Raw genomic sequence first — 19,564 nt, 5'->3', positions numbered from 1 at the left:
AGTTTTCTAAACTTTCTAAGTCTCAGTTTTCTTACCTATGAAAAGAGGATCCTAGTAAAAGTCTCCTACCTACCTACTCCAGAACTCCTGTGAGGGCCAAATTAGAGGAGGTACGTGAAAATGCTTCCCAAACATTTGGTAAAACGCTGTAAAATGTTTGTACCTGGCTACAGACGAGATCACGACAACAAGTTGTATTCCTGTGTTGAAGAAACTCAAAGGAGGCTAGTCGTTAAGGAGAGGAAGCCGAGCGTTGCCATGTGACGTCATCACCCAGCGCTTGCCGCGACGGTTTCCGGGTTGGGCTCTAGGCAGCATTCTGCGTCATGGGGACTTGGCGGCGTTTGCTGCTTTTTGGGGGGGCGTCGCTTCGGGGCTGCGGCGGGGCCTGTGTCCCGCTTGGGGGAGGCCGAGTGTTGGTTTGGGGGCGCCAGGTCCGTGGTGCTGCAGAGCAGGTGGAGGCGGGCGGGTCCGAGACGCTGGGGCGCCAGGGCTGCGGGTGCTCTGCAATTGCCTCTTGCCGAGGACTCACTTCACTGCCTCGTGGGCACCCGCCCACTTGGCGGCTCAGTGAGACCCCAGTTCTGGACGTCCTCATTTTCCAGGCGGGCCCCCAGTGGGACCAGGCCGAGGCTTAGAGGGGCGTAAAATAGATGGTTAGAACATGGATGTGTGACTTACACTTGTTTTCTTAGTGTTGGTTTATTTAGAAAATAGGTTAAAGAGAAGGAAAACACGTGGAGGATTTAACTCCGGAAAGAGGCAGCTTACTTTCCATTTTTAACGTCTGCGTATCCTGGCAAATAAATTTCAATTTAAACAATGTGTCTGTGAAATTGTGATCAATAGCAATAGGTAAATAACACTAAAGGCCTAAATAGTGGAGATGAGGAGAATTAGAGTAGAAAAGAAAGCCCTGTTAATTGCAAATACCGAATTGTTTTTGCTTTTACAGCGTGATAATGGAGATGGCTTGATTTAAAACTGTTTTTTTTTCTTCTTCTTAAGTTCTCTGGTGCTGAGAGTGAGACCCTAAAACAAAGAAGAACACAAATCATGTCTCGAGGACTTCCAAAGCAGAAACCAATAGACGGTGTTAAACAAGTTATAGTTGTGGCTTCTGGAAAGGGTGGAGTTGGAAAGTCTACTACAGCAGGTATTATAGGATATTAATTCTCATCTTGAATAGGACTTTATGCCAACTGGCAAGTGCACAATATTAAAATTATAGTTTTGTTCTTAAAAAAGTATTTGTGAAGTTCCTAACAGCTGCTTCCTTAGGATGAGGAGTTGGTAGTGATTGGGAGCTTAGATTTTTGGAGTTAGAGAAAACTAGATATGTAGCCAGGTCTTTGAGTCCTTAACTGAGGAAAAGGTGGTCAGGTTGCCCATTACATCTTCAGTTTACTTAACTGTAAAATGGCAATGATTATAATTTTTTCATAGGATGGTTATGCAAATTAATTAAACAAGCTGACTACTTAGCCCACTGTCTCATACATAGTAAGTACTCTATATTTGGTTGCTGTTATTATTATTATTAAACATTTAGTAAGTTTAACACTAAATTTATTTCTGTTCTTTGACGTTATTTTCTAGTCTTTTTCAGTGTACACATAGCTAAGTAGTTGCAATGAGATTGTTTACATTACCGTGGCTTATTTTCATTTAACCATAATATAATTTTCAACATTTATAAAGTCAACATAGATCTAATATTTGAAAATGTTTTAATTATTTAAAATATCTTTTAAGCTTTGTATCTTTTATATTAATATACTGGAGCAGAGAATTTGTTTTTTGGTGGCTTTTTAAAATTGATTATAGATTTCATTGTGACTGAAATGCTGCTTTCAGAACCCATAAAAGAAGTGCCCCCAGAAATAGAAGAGTTACCATCCAAGACTAATGACCAGGTATTCCCAGATGTCTTCAAAAGAAACTTTTTATTTCTAACAAAAATTTTCAGTGTAATAATGTAAAAAGGTAACTCCCCTCCTCCCAATTCAACTCAACAGAGGCAACTTGTATTATTAATTTGGAGTCATAAAGCTCTCAAGTCTTATTGTTGCCTCATTTAAAATTTTCAATCATTTTAATAGGAATGGCTTAATTCAGGTCTTATCCAACCTATCTTTTTTGCAGTTGATTTAAAAAAAGTAACCATCCTTATTTTATTTTGTTAATTTTGGCACAGTTCTACACTGTTAAAGATCGTTTATGTATTTATGTATGTATTTTTTTTAGCTTTTGACTCAAATTTCTGCATTTTTTTTAAATTGAAGTGTAGCTGATGTACAATATTATATAAGTTTCAGGTGTACAACATAGTGTACAATTTTTAAAGGTTATATCCCATTTATAGTTATTATAAAATATTGGATATATTCCCTGTGTTGTACAATATTTCCTTGTAGCTTATTTATTTTATACTTAGTAGTTTGGACCTCTTAATTACCTACTCCATCTTGCCCCGCCCCCCTAAGATCTCTAAATTTTTTTTTTTTTTTTCTCAGATAGTAACCTAAAGTTGGGGCATATATGTACCTTAAAATTCCTTAGTTCCATTGAAACCAATGACATTTTCAAATAAAAAGGGCCAGGTACAGAGTTCTGTGACTTTCACTAGAGATCTTGTGTCTTGACTCAAAGCCATATTTGGTAATTCCTAGATGCAGCAGTTTTATAGTTGTACAACCAGCTACAAATCCAACTGTATAGTGTTATTAGCTCAGTTTTTTCCCATTTTGACCTGAATGTAATTGTGGAAGAGTTTTTCAGATGTTTTGAAGAAATTAAGATTTACTAAGTATTGTAGTTATGATAGACCCCTGATATACTATTTGATAGATACTATATTATTATTAAAAATAGTTAGTGATTGTTCTTAATGAATTTATGCTATATCCTACACATTTTGGCTTTCTTTCTTAAGGATCTACAATCCACCTATTTGGTATTTTGTTTTTCAAATTTGGAAGCTCTTAGTTTTTGGTTCTAGAATCCACCTCTACTTGTGTTTTGAAAATTCAGAGTACATTTACCTGTATTCAGTGGTGTGACTCCTTTTGCAAGCTCTGTGTTTACTTGGACTGGTTAAAGATGGAAAGTGTTTTCGTGATAATAGCTATAAGTTCTTTGGGTTTTGTGCAATATAATTTGTTGGGTCTGTAGGCTAGCACTTGTGTAAAACAAATTGTTTATTGTTTTTGGTTGTAAGATCGTCTGTTACCATGGAATGTGACAGCAGTTAGACAGGAAAATATATGAGAAAATGTACAGTGTTTGACACATAAGTGCTTCAGTAAGTGTCCCTTCCTTGCGTTTTTTTCTTTGTTAGCATCATACCACTTGTCCCAAATAATTGGCCTATATTGTTTCATAACAGCTCTATCTGCATACATAAGCCTTAGAAATAGATTATTTCTATGTAACTCTGTTGGTATTCTATTTCTTTCCATTATATGTATTTATTCCTGTTCCAAACTATCTCAAAATACTTCCTATTTGAATATGTATGCTGGAGATATTTTGGATTAAAATGATGACATTTGATTAATACAGACATGCTCTGTGATTCTATTGTGTAAATGCAGAAAGACCCTCACATTAAAATGAATTACTCTCTAAAAGTTTCTGCCTAAAAGTTGGATTATGTTTAACCTGAAATTCAGAATTATTTTATAATTTATAAAAATTAATTTGTCAAGTGCCATGCCTTAGGCATAATACTATAATACATACAGTATTTGATTTAATTCTCACAACAGTTATGAAATAGGACCTCATTTTATAGAGGAAGAAACAGGCTTGGAGTAAAATATTCTACTCAAGATTATAAAACAGAGAGTGGTGAAACTGGGGTTTGAACCAGGTCATCCTTGAAAGTTTATGCTCTTAAATACTTTAAAGGAAACAATATCGGCATCATTTATAACACTGTTCTGTAAGGAATTGTGATCCACAGTATGAGGGTCTATTTATTTATCAGTTTTGGGAATGTGTTACTTTTGAACCTCTTTTTCATCTCAGATGTAGCATATCCTTATTGCTGGGCTAAAGGTGGTTTTGGGGACTACTGCTTTCCCCCTTTATGTCTTTGAGATTCACAAACAATAGGCACTTTTGGGAAAAACTTTCACTGCCTTGCCTTTTACCTTCCTCTCTTCCCTCTGCTCACTGGTCCAACCTTTCATTTACGTGGGTATTTGTGAGTTAGATATTTGGAATTCCTGCATTACCAGCATTTATTTTTAAAAAGCAATAGGATCACATCCATTTTTATTTATTAAAAAGTAGGTAGTTTTTCCTCAAAATATATTTTTGAAAATAATTGAATGATATATACCATTAGCATCATTTAAAAAAAACTTGGATTATTTAAATACAATTGTAACATGATAAATGGATTAATTAAAATGATAATTTGGGGGCAGACATCTACTGTTTATGTTGAAATGTTACTTTCTTTTTTGTGTTTTTTACTTTCTGTATTCTCTCCATGTCCTTGTTTTTTATAATGGAGATATATTAAAATTTTATTTGCCTTGGTTGTTACATTGAACATATTAAAAGACAATGAATTTTAGTAGAAGGAAAGTTACTAAATTTACTTTTTTGTTTCTTACAGTGAACCTTGCACTTGCTTTATCAGCGAATGATTCGGTAGGTGTTTATTAATAGAAATACTAATTTATTAAAATGTTTCTTAAGGCAATGATTAAGAGCATACTGATGTTTTTCATTTACTCTGTTGGGCATATAGTGTAGCTCTAGTCATTTGCATATCTTTAAGGAGCTCAAAAATCTGCCGTAAGTACTGGTTATATTTAATAATGATGATGAACATGGAAGGGACCACTAGTCAAGGAATTCAGGCAGCCTCTAGAAGCCAAGGAAATGGCTTTTTCCTTAGAGCCTCCAAAAGGTATGTAATCCTCTCAGCACCTTAATTCTAGCTCATTGAAACCTATTTTGAACTTCTGTGATAATTTCTTACAGTAGGAGTGGGAAACTGATACAGGAAGTCAATTTTCTTAGTTCTTAAATTTCTGAAGATGTCTTTATTTTGCCTTAATATATCATAGTTTGACTAGATGTAGAATTCCAGGTTTACAATAATTTCCTCTCTGAACCTTGAAAACAATATTCCATTTTCTTCTAGCATGCTAATGAGATGTCTGATGCTAGTCTGATTTATATTGCTTTGTAATAACCTGTGTTTTTCCCTTTAAAGCTTTTAAGAGTTTTCTTTATGTCTTTTAAGTTTAGAAATGTCACAAATATGTGTCTGGTTGTTGGCTTTACATTTTTTTTTATCTGTTTGGAAATTGGCCAAGCAGTACAAGGCTTGAGTCTTTTTCAGCTCAGGGAAAATTTCTTCATTGATTACTTTTTGTGATGTGTTTGTTCTTTCTCCAGAAACCTATTAGGTAGATATTGACCCTTCATGCTTGTTAATTTTTCTCTCATGTTTTCCATCTCCTTGTCTTTTGCTCTGTGTTTTGGAAGATGTCTTAGACCATTTTCCACACTGCTATATTGGGTTGTAGTTGTTATTTAGCCCTTCCAATTTTTATTTTTAATTTGGAAATGATATTTTTTCCAGTTTTCCAGAACTGTTTTATTTTCCAATTGCTATCCACTTAAAAAAAAAAAAAAAAGGTTGCACCATTCGTTTGAGTCTCTCTGAGGATGCTAATTAGAATTAATAAAAAATGTTCCTTTTAATGATCTCTATTTACTTAGCATGGTGGTTCTTATAATGTGGTCCTCAGACCAGCAGAATCAGCATCACCTGGGAACTTGTTAAACATACAAAATCTTAAGCCCCAGACCTACTGAATCAGAAACCCTGAAGGTGGAGTCCTACAGTCTTGTTTTAATCAGCCCTCTAGATGATTTTGATGCATGCTAAAGTTTCAGAACCATGGATGTATTGTTTTTTAAAACTCTAAATTGCTGATGGGATCCTGTTTCGTTTTCCACTGTGATTATATTTTTAATTTAGTTTAAAGCTATTTTTTCCTCTTGTTTCAATGGGAATTTGGAAGAGAGATATTCATGTATGATTAGGCAACCTTATTGAAATAAAAGCCAGTAATATATTTTTTTCTTGGCTGCGCCCTGCAGCATGCGGGATCTTAGTTCCCCAACCAGGGATCGAACCATTGACCCTGGAGTGGAAACTCAGAGTCCTAACCACTGGACTGCAAGGGAAGTCCCACCAGTAATACTTTTTAAAAAATAGTTTTTATTAGAGTACTTAGTTATCTTGGAGAAGGGACCCCATCTTCCTTAAAGAAGGGAGGAAACAAGGAAAATTCAATGGATGAGAAGGTAAATAAATTCATAGGTGTGGGGATCTTTTAATTTGGTTATCATTTCAGCCAAAGCTTTGATTCTTAAGACAATGCGAAGTAATTATATAAGAAGCAATCGAAGGATGAAAAGAATAGTTAAAAAGGGGTTGATTCCTTCATGTTAGATGTTGCTAGTTTTGTTGAGATGGTAGCTCAGATTTTTTTTTTCTTTTTTCTTTTTTTTTCCCTTTCAGGGAGCAGGGATGGTCAGCTTCATATTTAATGCTTTAGATGTATGACAGGGAAATAAGCAACAAGGAAGGAAAAGCAATGTTTTTCCCTGGGCCAGTTTTTCAGAAAGCATTTTAGTGTCCTTAAGTGTTTTTAAATATGTTTGTAAAATCTACTGTAGGAAGGGCTTAAGTATTCTGTTATCCAGATGAAGGTTTTTTTTTTTCATTTCTTGATATTTTGTAGCAAAGTTAGTTTAGAAATTAAAAAGAAGATAGCCAGGAAATTTGAGCAGCATGCTATGGAACTCAAAGATAATCTGACATAATACAGTGTTTTACAATTGGCTACTGTCTTGTTCTCTTAATCTATATATACTTAGGAAAGATCACTTTTATACAGCATGTATACTTGATTAATAGTGTTTTTATTTGGGAGTAGCATGTTTGGCTTAAACTGTGATCTGCCAGAGGACTGCCTGCGTATAGAAAAGAAGATAAATCATATATAAATATATGATTTATATGTATCTGGCAGTCTTATAATCTGTGTTGCCCAACTTAAGATGTTACTAATATTACACTTATTTAGAGGACATGTTTGGTCTTTAGGGAAAACTCAGGGTTCCTCCAAGCCCTTCTTATTGCCTGAGCTGATATATATAGATGGCTTATGTCCAAGGACATTTATTGGGACATGGTACTAGGGTATGTTGCTTTATGGGCTGAAAACCTCCAGTTAGGATGGTGTCTTTGGAGCTGATCTAGTGATTCATTCCCATGGAGTCTTAATTGCATGGAGCTTATATTGTAAGAGGGGTCTCTGACCTGCTTACCCTTAGGCCAACTTTTGTTTTTTTACATCTTTACTGGAGTATAATTGTTTTACAATGTTGTGTTAGTTTCTGCTGTATAACAAAGTGAATCAGCTACATGTATACATATACCCGCATATCCCCTCCTTCTTGAGCCTCCCTCCTACCCTCCCTATACCACCCCTCTAGGTGGTCACAGAGGACCGAGTTGATCTCGCACTAGCTATCTATTGTACATTTGGTAGTGTATATATGTCAGTGCTACACTCTCATTTCATCCCAGCTTCGCCTCCCCCCCAACCCCCCCCCCCGCCCCGTCCTCAAGTCCACTCTCTACATCTGTGTCTTTATTCCTGTCCTGCTCCTAGGTTCATCAGAACCAGTTTTTTAAAAAAAATTCCATATATATGTGTTAGCATATGGTATCTGTTTCTCTCTTTCTGACTTACTTCACTCTGTATGACAGACTCTAGGTCCATCCACCTCACTACAAATAACTCAATTTCGTTTCTTTTTACGGCTGATTAATATTCCATTGTATATATGTGCCACTTCTTCTTTATCCATTCATTGGTTGATGAACAGTTAGGTTGCTTCCATGTGCTTAGGCCAACTTTGCCAAAGACCTTGCTAACCCTTTTCTCCTATTTTCCTTGGGTTGGTACTTGCCCCTTTTCAGCATTGGAGTGGGAAGATCTAATAAGATTAATTTGCTGGTCTAGGGGAAACAGGTCTAGGAAGTTATTCATTTTACTTTTAATGTTGGCCTTATGATCTCTAAACTGGGTTATGTAAACCCCAAGGGGTATGCAAGATAGGCCATTGGAATGTAGAAGGGAAATTTATCTTTTCTTTTTTTTTTAAAATTTTAAAATTTTATTTTATTTATTTGTTTTTATATAGCAGGTTCTTATTAGTTATCCATTTTATACATATTAGTGTATACATGTCAATCCCAATCTCCCCATTCATCCCACCACCACTCCCACCCCCTGCCACTTTCCCCCTTTGGTGTCCATACGTTTGTTCTCTACATCTGTGTCTCTATTTCTGCCTTCAAACCGGTTCATCTGTACCATTTTTCTAGGTTCCACACATATGCGTTAATATACGATATTTGTTTTTCTCTTTGTGACTTAACTTCACTCTGTTTGACAGTCTCTAGATCCATCCATGTCTCTACAAATGACCCAATTTCTTTCCATTTAATAGCTGAATAATATTCTATTATATATGTACCACATCTTCTTTATCCATTTGTCTGTCGATGGGCATTTAGGTTGCTTCCATGTCCTGGCTATTGTACATAGTGCTGCAATGAACACTGGGGTGCATGTGCCTTTTGAATTATGGTTTTCTCTCTGGGTATATGCCCAGTAGTGGGATTGCTGGCTTATATGGTAATTCTATTTTTAGTTTTTTAAGGAACTCGATACTGTTCTCCATAGTGGCTGTATCAATTTACATTCCCACCAACAGTGCAAGAGGGTTCCCTTTTCTCCACACCCTCTCCAGCATTTGTTGTTTGGAGATTTTCTGATGATGCCCATTCTAACTGGTGTGAGGTGATACCTTACTGTAGTTTTGATTTGCATTTCTCTAATAATTAGTGATGTTGAGCAGCTTTTCATGTGCTTCTTGGCCATCTGTATGTCTTCTTTGGAGAAATGTCTATTTAGGTCTTCTGCCCATTTTTGGATTGGGTTGTTTGTTTTTTTAATATTGAGCTGCATGAGCTGTTTATATATTTTGGAGATTAATCCTTTGTCCGTTGATTCATTTGCAAATATTTTCTCCCATTCTGAGGGTTGTCTTTTCATCTTGTTTATGCTTTCCTTTGCTGTGCAAAAGCTTTGAAGTTTCATTAGGTCCCATTTGTTTAGTTTTGTTTTTACTTCCGTGACTCTAGGAGTTGGAGCAAAAAAGATATTGCTGTGATTTATGTGAAAGAGTGTTCTTCCATGTTTTCCTCTAAGAGTTGTATAGTGTCCGGTCTTACATGTAGGTTTTAATCCATTTTGAGTTTATTTCTGTGTATGGTGTTAGGGAGTGTTCTAATTTCATTCTTTTACATGTAGCTGTCCAGTTTTCCCAGCACCACTTATTGAAGAGACTGTCTTTTCTCCATTGTATATCCTTGCCTCCTTTGTTATAGATTAGTTGACCATATGTGCGTGTGTTTATCTCTGGGCTTTCTATCCTGTTCCATTGATCTATATTTCTGTTTTTTTGTGCCATATTGTCTTAATTACTGTAGCTTTGTAGTATAGTCTGAAGTCAGGGAGTCTGATGCCTCCAACTCCATTTTTTTCCCTCAAGACTGCTTTGGCTATTTGGGGTCTTTTGTGTCTCCATACAAATTTTAAGATATTTTGTTCTAGTTCTGTAAAAAATGCCATTGGTAATTTGATAGGGATTGCATTGAATCTGTAGATTGCTTTGGGTAGTATAGTCATTTTCACAATGTTGATTCTTCCAATCCAAAAACATGGTATATCTGTCCATCTGTTTGTGTCATCTTTGATTTCTTTCATCAGTGTCTTACAGTTTTCTGAGTACAATTCTTTTACCTCCTTAGGTAGGTTTATTCCTAGGTATTTTATTCTTTTTGTTGCAATGGTGAATGGGATTGTTTCCTTAATTTCTCCTTCTGATCTTTTGTTGTTAGTGTATAGGAATGCAAGAGATTTCTGTGCATGAATTTTGTATCCTGCAACTTTACCAAATTCACTGATTAGCTCTAGTAGTTTTCTGGTGGCATCTTTAGGATTCTCTATGTATATTATCATGTCAGCTGCAAACAGTGACAGTTTTACTTCTTCTTTTCCAATTTGTATTCCTTTTATTTCTTTTTCTTCTCTGATTGCTGTGGCTAGGACTTCCAAAACTATGTTGAGTAATAGTGGCACGAGTGGACATCCTTGTCTTGTTCCTGATCTTAGAGGAAATGCTTTCAGTTTTTCACCATTGAGAATGATGTTTGCTGTGGATTTTTCATTTATGGCCTTTATTATGTTGTAGTAGGTTCCCTCTCTGCCCACTTTCTGGAGAGTTTTTATCATAGGTGGGTGTTGAATTTTGTCAAAAGCTTTTTCTGCATCTATTGAGATGATCATATGGTTTTTATTCTTCAATTTGTTAATATGGTGTATCACATTGATTGATTTGCATATATTGAAGAATCCTTGCATCCCAGCATAAATCCTGCTTGATCATGGTGTATGATCCTTTTAATGTGTTATTGGATTCTGTTTGCTAGTATTTTGTTGAGGATTTTTGCATCTCTATTCATCAGTGATGTTGGTCCGTAATTTTCTTTTTTTGTAGTATCTTTGTCTGGTTTTGGTGTCAGGGTGATGGTGGCCTCATAGAATGAGTTTGGGAGTGTTCCTTCCTCTGCAATTTTTTGGAAGAGTTTGAAGAGGATTGGTGTTAGTTCTTCTCTAAATGTTTGATAGAATTCACCTGTGAAGCCACCTGGTCCTGGACTTTTGTTTGTTGGAAGATTTTTAATCATAATTTCAATTTCAGTGCTTGTGATTGGTCTGTTTATATTTTCTGTTTCTTCCTGGTTCTGTTTCTTCCTGGTTCAGTCTTGGAAGGTTATACCTTTCTAAGAATTTGTCCGTTTCTTCCAGGTTGTCCATTTTATTGGCATAGAGTTGCTTTTAGTATGTCTTAGGATCCTTTGTATATCTGGGGTGTCCGTTGTAACTTCTCCTTTTTCATTTCTAATTTTATTGATTTGAGTCCTCTCCCTCTTTTTCTTGATGAGTCTGGCTAAAGGTTTATCAATTTTATCTTCTCAAAGAAGCAGGTTTTAGTTTAATTGATCTTTGCTATACTTTTCTTTGTTTCTATTTCATTTATTTCTGCTCTGATCTTTATGACTTCTTTCCTTGTACTAACTTCGGGTTTTGTTTATTTTTCTTTCTCTAGTTTGTTTAGGTGTAAGGTTTGATTGTTTATTTGAGATTTTTATTGTTTCTTGAGGTAGGATTGTATTGCTATAAACTTCCCTCTTAGAACTGGTTTTGCTGCATCCCATAGGTTTTGGATCATGGTGTTTTCATTGTCATTTGTCTCTAGGTATTTTTTGATTTCCTCTTTGATATCTATAGTGATCTCTTGGTTATTTAGTAGTGTATTGTTTAGCCTCCATGTGATTGTGGTTTTTACGTATTTTCTGCCTGTAATTTATTTCTAATCTCATAGCGTTGTGGTTGGAAAGGTGCTTGATATGATTTCAATTTTCTTAAATTTACCGAGGCTTGATTTGTGACCCAAGATGTGATCTATCTTGGAGAATGTTCCGTGTGCACTTGAGAAGAGAGTGTAATCTGTTTTTGGATGGAATGTCCTATAAATATCAATTAACTCTATCTGGTCTGTTGTGTCATTTAAAGCTTGTGTTTCCTTATTAATTTTCTGTCTGGGTGATCTGTCCGTTGGTGCAAGTGAGGAGTTAAAGTCCCTCACTATTATTGTGTTACTGTCAATTTCCTCTTTTATAGCTGTTAGCAGTTTCCTTATGTATTGAGGTGCTCCTATGTTGGGTGCATATGTATTTTTATTTGTTACGTCTTCTCTTGGATTGATCCCTTGATCATTATGTAGTGTCCTTCCTTGTCTCTTGTAACATATTTTATTTTAAAGTCTATTTTATCTGATATGAGTATTGCTACTCCAGCTTTCTTTTGATTTGCATTTTCATGGAATATCTTTTTTCCATCCCCTCACTTTCAGTCTGTATGTGTCCCTAGGTTTGAAGTGGGTCTCTTGTAGACACTATATATATGGGTCTTGTCTTTTTATCCATTCAGCGAGGCCTATGTCTTTTGGTTGGAGCATTTAATCCATTCACATTTAAGGTAATTATCAATATGTATGTTTCTATTACCATTTTCTTAATTGTTATGGGTTTGTTTTTATAGGTCCTTTTTTTCTCTTGTGTTTCCCACTTGGAGAGGTTCCTTTAGCATTTGTTGTAGAGCTGGTTTGGATTCTCTTAGCTTTTGCTTGTCTGTAAAGCTTTTGATTTCTGCATCGAGAAATTTTACTCTACCCAGCAAATTCTGAATGAGATCCTTGCTGGGTAGAGTAATTCTGGTTGTAGGTTTCTCCCTTACATCACTTTAAATATGTCCTACCACTCCCTTCTGGCTTGTAGAGTTTCTGCTGAGAAATTTGCTGTTAACCTTATGGGAGTTCCCTTGTATGTTGTCATTTTTCCCTTGTTGCTTTCAATAATTTTTCTTTGTCTTTAATTTTTGTCAATTTGATTACTGTGTGTTTCGGCATGTTTCTCCTTCGGTTTATCCTGCCTGGGACTCTCTGCACTTCCTGGACTTGGGTGGCTATTTCCCGTGTTAGGGAATTTTTCGAGTATAATCTCTTCAAATATTTTCTCAGGTCCTTTCTCTCTCTCTCCTCCTTCTGGGACCCCTATATTGCGAATGTTATTGCCTTTAATGTTGTCTCAGAGGTCTCTTAGGCTGTCTTCATTTCTTTTCATTCTTTTTTCTTTATTTTGTTCCACGACAGTAAATTCCAGCATTCTGTCTTCCCAGTCACTTACTCGTTCTTTTGCCCCAGTTATTCTGCTATTGATTCTTTCTAGTGTATTTTTCATTTCAGTTATTGTAATGCTTATCTCTGTTTGTTCTTTAATTCTTCTGGGTCTTTGTTAAACATTTCTTGCATCTTCTTGATCTTTGCCTCCGTTCTTTTTCTGAGGTCCTCTATCATCTTCACTATCATTGTTCTGAATTCTTTTTCTGGAAGGTTGCCTATCTCCACTTCATTTAGTTGTTTTTCTGGGGTTTTATCTTGTTTCTTCATCTGGAACATAGTCCTCTGCCTTTTCATTTTGTTTATCTTTCTGTGAATGTGGTTTTCATTCCACAGGCTGCAGAATTGTAGTTCTTCTTGCTTCTGCTGTCTGCCCTCTGGTGGATGAGGCTATCTAAGAAGAAGCAAGCTTCCTGATGGGAGGGACTGGTGGTGGGTAGAGCTGGGTGTTGATCTGGTCGGCAGAGCTCAGTAAAACTTTAATCCCCTTGTGTGCTGATGGGTGGAGCTGGGTTCGCTCCCTGTTGGTTGTTTGGCCTGAGGCGACCCAGTACTGGAGCCTGCCTGGCTCTTTTGTGGGGCTAATGGCGGACTCCAGGAGGGCCCACGCAAGGGCTACTTCCCAGAACTTCTGCTGCCAGTGTCCTTGTCTCTGAGGTGAGCCACAGCCTCCCCCCGCCTCTGCAGGAGACCCTCCAACACTAGCAGCTAGGTCTGGTTCTGTCTCCTGTGGGGTCACTGCTCCTTCCCCTGGGTCCCGATGTGCACACTGCTTTGGGCGTGCCCTCCAAGAGTGGAGTCTCTGTTTCCCCCAGTCCTGTCGAAGTCCTGCAATCAAATCCCCCTAGCCTTCCAAGTCTGATTCTCTAGGAATTCCGCCTCCCATTGCCAGACCCCCAGCTTGGGAAGCTAAATGTGGGGCTCAGAACCTTCACTCTAGTGGGTGGACTTCTGTAATACGTGTTCTCCAGTTTGTGAGTCGCCCACCCAGTGATTATGGGATTTGATTTTATTGTGATTGCGCCCCTCCTACCATCTCATTGCGGCTTCTCCTTTGTCTTTGGATGTGGGGTATCTTTTTTGGTGAGTTCGAGTGTCTTCCTTTCAATGATTGTTTAGCAGTTAGTTGTGATTCTGGTGCTCTCGCAAGAGGGAGTGAGCACACGTGGAAATTTTTCTTTCTATTAATTTTTATCTTTTAAAATTTATGTTTTTGTATATACTCATTAATTTATACTAAATTAGTATAGTAGCTCTAATAAAAAATATCAACAGATATCTTAACATATATTGAAGTTGTATACCTAAACATTTTTTACTGATTGGGGTGCATGATCAAAAAAGTTTGGGTGTCACTGGCCTAGGCTAAAGGAATTTCTGTGCTGGATCATACGCCAGTTGAAAAGAAGACTACTTTGTAGATGGAGGTAAAGGCCTTATAGGAATAGGGTGTGGGTTTTCCTTGCCTTTTCCTTGCCCTTTGTACTTTCCTTTGAGGATGTAGAAGGTAGTATTGCAGAGAAGAATTTGGGATTATGTCATGTGTGCCATGCATCTAAATATTATATCCCATGATATGTTGGAGCTGGCTCATGCTTGTTCTGAGAGCTGATTGTTAAATTTCCAAGAATTTTGCAAACCAGTTGATATCATGTTGTTAGCTTGAAATAGGCCATGGTGGGAGTATTTAAACCATAGAAATCGGAAAATACTGAAAATTAGACTCCCCTCCTCACCTTGGGCCATTGTTAAACATTTACTGGCATACCCACCGGTCATACATATTGACAGTCACATATTTTAGTTTTTCTTTTTTCTGTCTTCTTAACCACCTTTATTATGGATGTCATTTTTCTACAGTATAAATTTAATAAACAGTGAGAAGTGTGCTGAAGCTGGAGAGAGAAAGGTAAAGGTCACCAGAAACTACTGATAAATTCTGTGAGATTCCTAAGTCAATTTATTTCTGTTCGTTTTAGTTCAACAGACATTTATTGAGCGCCTGTAACACTCATTGCCAGACACCCTGGGTATAAAGAAAAGTAAACATGCCTACTAAGACTACATTCACAAAACAGTGTTTTGTGTGTGTATATATAATTATATGTGTATATATCTCTGTGTATGTCTGTGTTTGTGTATTTTGGTGGTTTATAGCTGAATTAGGTTTAATAATAGTTTTTCCTGTGGGTAAGTGTAAATTAAAGTAACACTTAATAAGGTTTTATTGTGCTTCATAACAGAGTAGACACACTGTGTACTCTTAAAGTTTTTATAATCTAGTAAAGACAAGGGGAAGATAAATGTCTTAAAATGATGAGCTATGTTCAAGGTCAAATGTAATAGTGTTTCTGTCTAAGGTGACTAACTTTTATTCCAGAGAAAAGCAGTCTTTTTTCATAGAGCATGTTCGTGAACATAATTGTATTTGCCTCTCACAGAACCCTGTAATGCAGTGCACTTAGTATTTATCAGTTTTACAGTCTTATTGATTCTGCCCTAATCCTTGTCACATTTCATCAGCCAGCAAATAAACTTTTTTAGTCTCTGCAATATTTTTCCAATATGTATCTTTCTATTTTCACTGTTCCCACTCTAATTAAGGGTCACATTACTTCTTTTTGGCTCATTCATTGACTTATACCTCAGACAGTTATTGAGTGCCTGCTCCTTCCCAAGCACTTTGCTACTTTGGAGGATTTAGAAATGAATAAGACATAGAAATGAATAAGCCCCTTTGAGGGACTCACAGACCAGCAGACCACTGCAATGACCTCTTACCTGCCCAAGCTCAAATCCATTCAGTACATAATGCCAGATTACTCTTACTTAAGCACCACTGGAACCTCATTTTCTCCCCACTCAGAGTCACTGCTGAATGCCTTTGCTGGGATTCAAGATCCTCTATGATCTGGCTCCCATCCACATTTCTGGGTTTATCTTCAGCTCTTCTAAATGGTCCCTGTGCTCTAGCAAGTCAGGGTTACTTGCTGTTGCCAGTTTGGGCTTGGATATATTATGTTCTTGATAGCTCACAGCCTTTCTTCTATGTTTCTACTGGAGCGTTCTCTACTTCTTCTTCAGCTTTACACGTCCTATCCTCCAGGCTGCCATGTATGGCTATGCTGGTTATATCCTGCCCAAGAGTACTTGTCAAGGGAATCGAGTGATGACAGAAATCCGGGCTACCCTCCTCTTCATGTGCACCCACAGACTGCTTTCTAATTCACACAGAGGCACTATATGAGCTAGCCTTACCCTGAGAGGCAGCTTAGTGAAGTGCTCCCCTGAATTCCCTCCAAGTGAGGGTCTTTTTTCCATCTTGTGAAATCCAATAGCACTATTTATTGTTACTATTATTATGTACCCATGTAGCCATTCTGGCCATTTTTATAATAACAAATAATAAAACTAACATTTATTGAACATTTATAATATGTCAAGCACTGTTCCTCATGACATGGTTCTTAATTCATTTATTCTTCATAGCAACCATATAGGAATAGATACTATTATGATCCCTGTCGTAGATAAGAAGCAGAAGCACCTGGAGGCTAAGTATTTTGCCCAAGCTTACCCAGGAAGTAAATGGCAGAGCCAGGTTTGAATGCAGCCTAGATCCTGTGCTATTAACCTACTTGTTATACTGCTCCTATGTTGTCTAGATTCTTATGATTCAGAGCTGTGTCGTCTTTATTCTTGGCTATCCTTAGCAGCTAGCACAGTGATTTATGACTTAGGAAATAGACAACAAATGTTTGCTACATGGATGATTTGCATGCATAGATGGGTTTAATAGTATGTGAGTGCAAAGTTTTGTTTTGTTTTGCTTTGGTTTTTGAGGAGTGCTGTGGGATGCGAGGGCTCTTGTGGCTTGGTGGCCTGCACGCTGTTCTTTTCCTGTTTCTTAAAAGATGGTGTGCTCCATGATTCTACTTGGCCCTTTTCTCATTTTAAACTCTATCCAGTAATCTCATCTTTTCCCACTGCCCCAGTTACTACCCATGTGCCCTGGATTCCAAATGCATCAGCAGCCTGGATATCTTTCCTGGGTGCCAGACCTGGCTCTCTCATCTACTGTAGATGTACACTTGAATGCTTTACAAACATTCAAACTCAGCATGTGTAAAACCAATCTCTTCTTTCCTATAACTGTCTTTGTCCTATGAGGGTCATGTGGTTCCCTCCCATCTCTAAATCAGTCACCTGTTACTGCTGCTTCTACCACTCAAAGCTTTCTAGAATATGTCTTCTCATTTAATTCCTTAATGCCACTGTTTTATTCAGACCCTTATTATGGATCTTCTATGAGGTGATTCCTGCTCTCCATTTTCTCTGCTATGATGCTTTGAGGAAAGGGCTAGTACTTCCCACATTATTTCAGAGGTTTGTTTACTTGTTTAACTCCTGTGCTAGTCTGTGAACCTTTTAGGGCCAGTGCTGTTGGTCTCGTTCCCTTTTTTTATCCTCAGTGTCTAGTCCAGTGATGGTATATAGTAGGCTCTTGGTAAATGTTGGTAATGAGAGTGGAATGTGTTAAGTGAAGAGTGGTTGTGAATATATATACTTATATATTTCATATATGTGGTAGATTCTAAGTGTTGGATAAGCTATCTGTCGTTTGTTCAATGCTAAATTATGTCTTTTTTTCCCCTGAGCAAGTGAAATTAAAATCTAAGTGGGATAATGTGAAGTGCTTAGCACAATGGCTGATACATAGTAAGTTCTAAGTCACTTTTAGTATTGTAGCTAAATAAAATCTTTTTGTAAGTAATATCTCAAAAGTTGATAGGCATTTTACTTACTTGACTATTTTAACAAAAACTTATTTTAAGTTTTTACTTATTTTCCTTTGCTAGAATGCATCATTAAGTAGAATTTTAATTGGACTGAAAGCTGGAAAAGAAAGTAGTATTACCTTTAAAGAGTTTGTGTTTCTTTGGTTAGTTTTTTCCATTGATGTTTATCTCAAAATATTTATTTTTTCCCCATGATCACATAATGTCTCTATACTTATTCTTTGCAGATGTACTGCTCTTTTTCACAAATTATTATGAATGGCTCTTTAAACATAATTAAGATTATCTTAAGCCTTTGAAGTTCTGTGATCGTGTTAGGAAAAACTGGGAAGTTTTAGTTCAAGATTTAGGTTTTGGTTTTTGAAAAGTTCAATGATCTTGGGAACAGAACATGTTATGTACCGCCACTTAAAACACTGTGATTAAACAAACAAACAAACAAAAAGCCCCCCCAAAAAACACTGTGGTTTTCTTCATTAATAGTTATGTGTACAGCAGTTAACATTCTAGCTTTTTGATATCAAACAGACCTGGGCTTGATTCTGGCTCTGCCTTTTGCAAACCGTATAACTTTTGCCTGTACCTACCTCTTAAGGCTGTGAGTATTAAAGGAGATAGTGCATGTAAAGCACTTAGCACAGTGTCTGGCACATAGTAAGTGCCAATAAGAGCTCCTCTTATTAAGCTGTTCTAGTACTCCAAATGCCAGCCTGGACACATTATTATAATCTGGAATATTAGTTATGATGTGAATTTGGGTTAAATATGGATGAAACTGTTTCTCACAATTAATGGGAAATACTGATGAATACTATTTAGCTCAAGTTTGTAAGATTGGGCTCATATTTCTTTAATGCCAGTGTTGTAGAGGAATTACTCTATATTAAAGCAACCTGTTCTTAATGTTTTTATCATAGCTTGATAGTATTATACATTTCTTATGAAAAAATATTTTGTTATTATGGTTAGCCATTTTGGAGGAAGGGTACACCATTAGTGTTTAAAGTATAGCTATTTTAAAGCTAGAGGGGAAACTAGGGCGAGAGATCCAGAAGGAACAATTGCAAAATCATTATTTTTGCTCCTTTTTGTTCTTTAGTTCAAAAGTAATTCTTGGTAAGAAGTGTGTTTTATAAGTGAATTTGAATTCACAAATTTTGACATTTACTGAGGAGAGAGACTCAGAAGATACATTTGTAACTAGAGCAAAAGTCTTTATTAAAACTAAGGATTTCTTTTAGGATAAAAAATGGATTTATTTATAACAGTTATAAATAAATTTATGTATAATGACTTTTCTTGCAAATATTTGATAATTGTAATAGCTACACATATTCATACATACATTCGTGGGGGATTATCAGTTTGTAATCAATGAAAAGAATGAATAGATTTCCAATGAAGTACTTTTATCTTATGCCTTCATATATAGGTTTGCTCATTCATTCATTCATCAAACATTTGTTGAGGGCCTGTCATCTCCTAGGTGCTTTGCTTGACATGGGGATACAGAGCTGAAAAAGCCCTGCCCCTGTCCTCATCTTAGTTAATTTACAGCCTGAGTGCTTGTTTGGGAGACTGTCATTTCAGTTGGAGGCAGGATCTCTGTATGCCTTGACTTGTCTCCAGTCTGCTTCTCTTCTCATTTACCACAGATGCTCGTCCAAATCTTTCCCATTTTCAAGCTGTCTACCACATTCCAGTTTCTTCACTCCCAGCACATGGTCTTGCCTCCTATTCAAGGTGAAAAATGGACTTTTCATTGGTAACTTATTTACTATTCTCTCCCTCTATCAAGTGTATCTTTCTATGGTCATCATGACCTCCTTCCCCTCCTGCATCAGAGA

General features: G+C 36.7%; 1 protein-coding gene across 1 annotated transcript in view; it reads left to right on the top strand.

Moving 5' to 3' along the window:
* Positions 1-326: 326 nt before the first annotated feature.
* NUBPL (NUBP iron-sulfur cluster assembly factor, mitochondrial) overlaps positions 327-19,564 on the top strand; it is a 254,330-nt gene continuing 235,092 nt past the window's right edge. The window contains exons 1-3 of the mRNA XM_060143898.1: positions 327-434; positions 1,009-1,156; positions 4,631-4,665. Of these exons, the coding sequence (XP_059999881.1) occupies positions 327-434; positions 1,009-1,156; positions 4,631-4,665 (291 nt within the window). The remainder of the gene's footprint in view (positions 435-1,008; positions 1,157-4,630; positions 4,666-19,564) is intronic.

The sequence above is a fragment of the Lagenorhynchus albirostris genome, chromosome 1, assembly GCF_949774975.1.
Source record: "Lagenorhynchus albirostris chromosome 1, mLagAlb1.1, whole genome shotgun sequence".
NCBI classification, from domain to species: Eukaryota; Metazoa; Chordata; class Mammalia; order Artiodactyla; family Delphinidae; genus Lagenorhynchus; species Lagenorhynchus albirostris.
The sequence above is the reverse complement of the archived record's forward strand: the minus strand, read 5'-3'. Positions and strand labels throughout refer to the sequence as shown.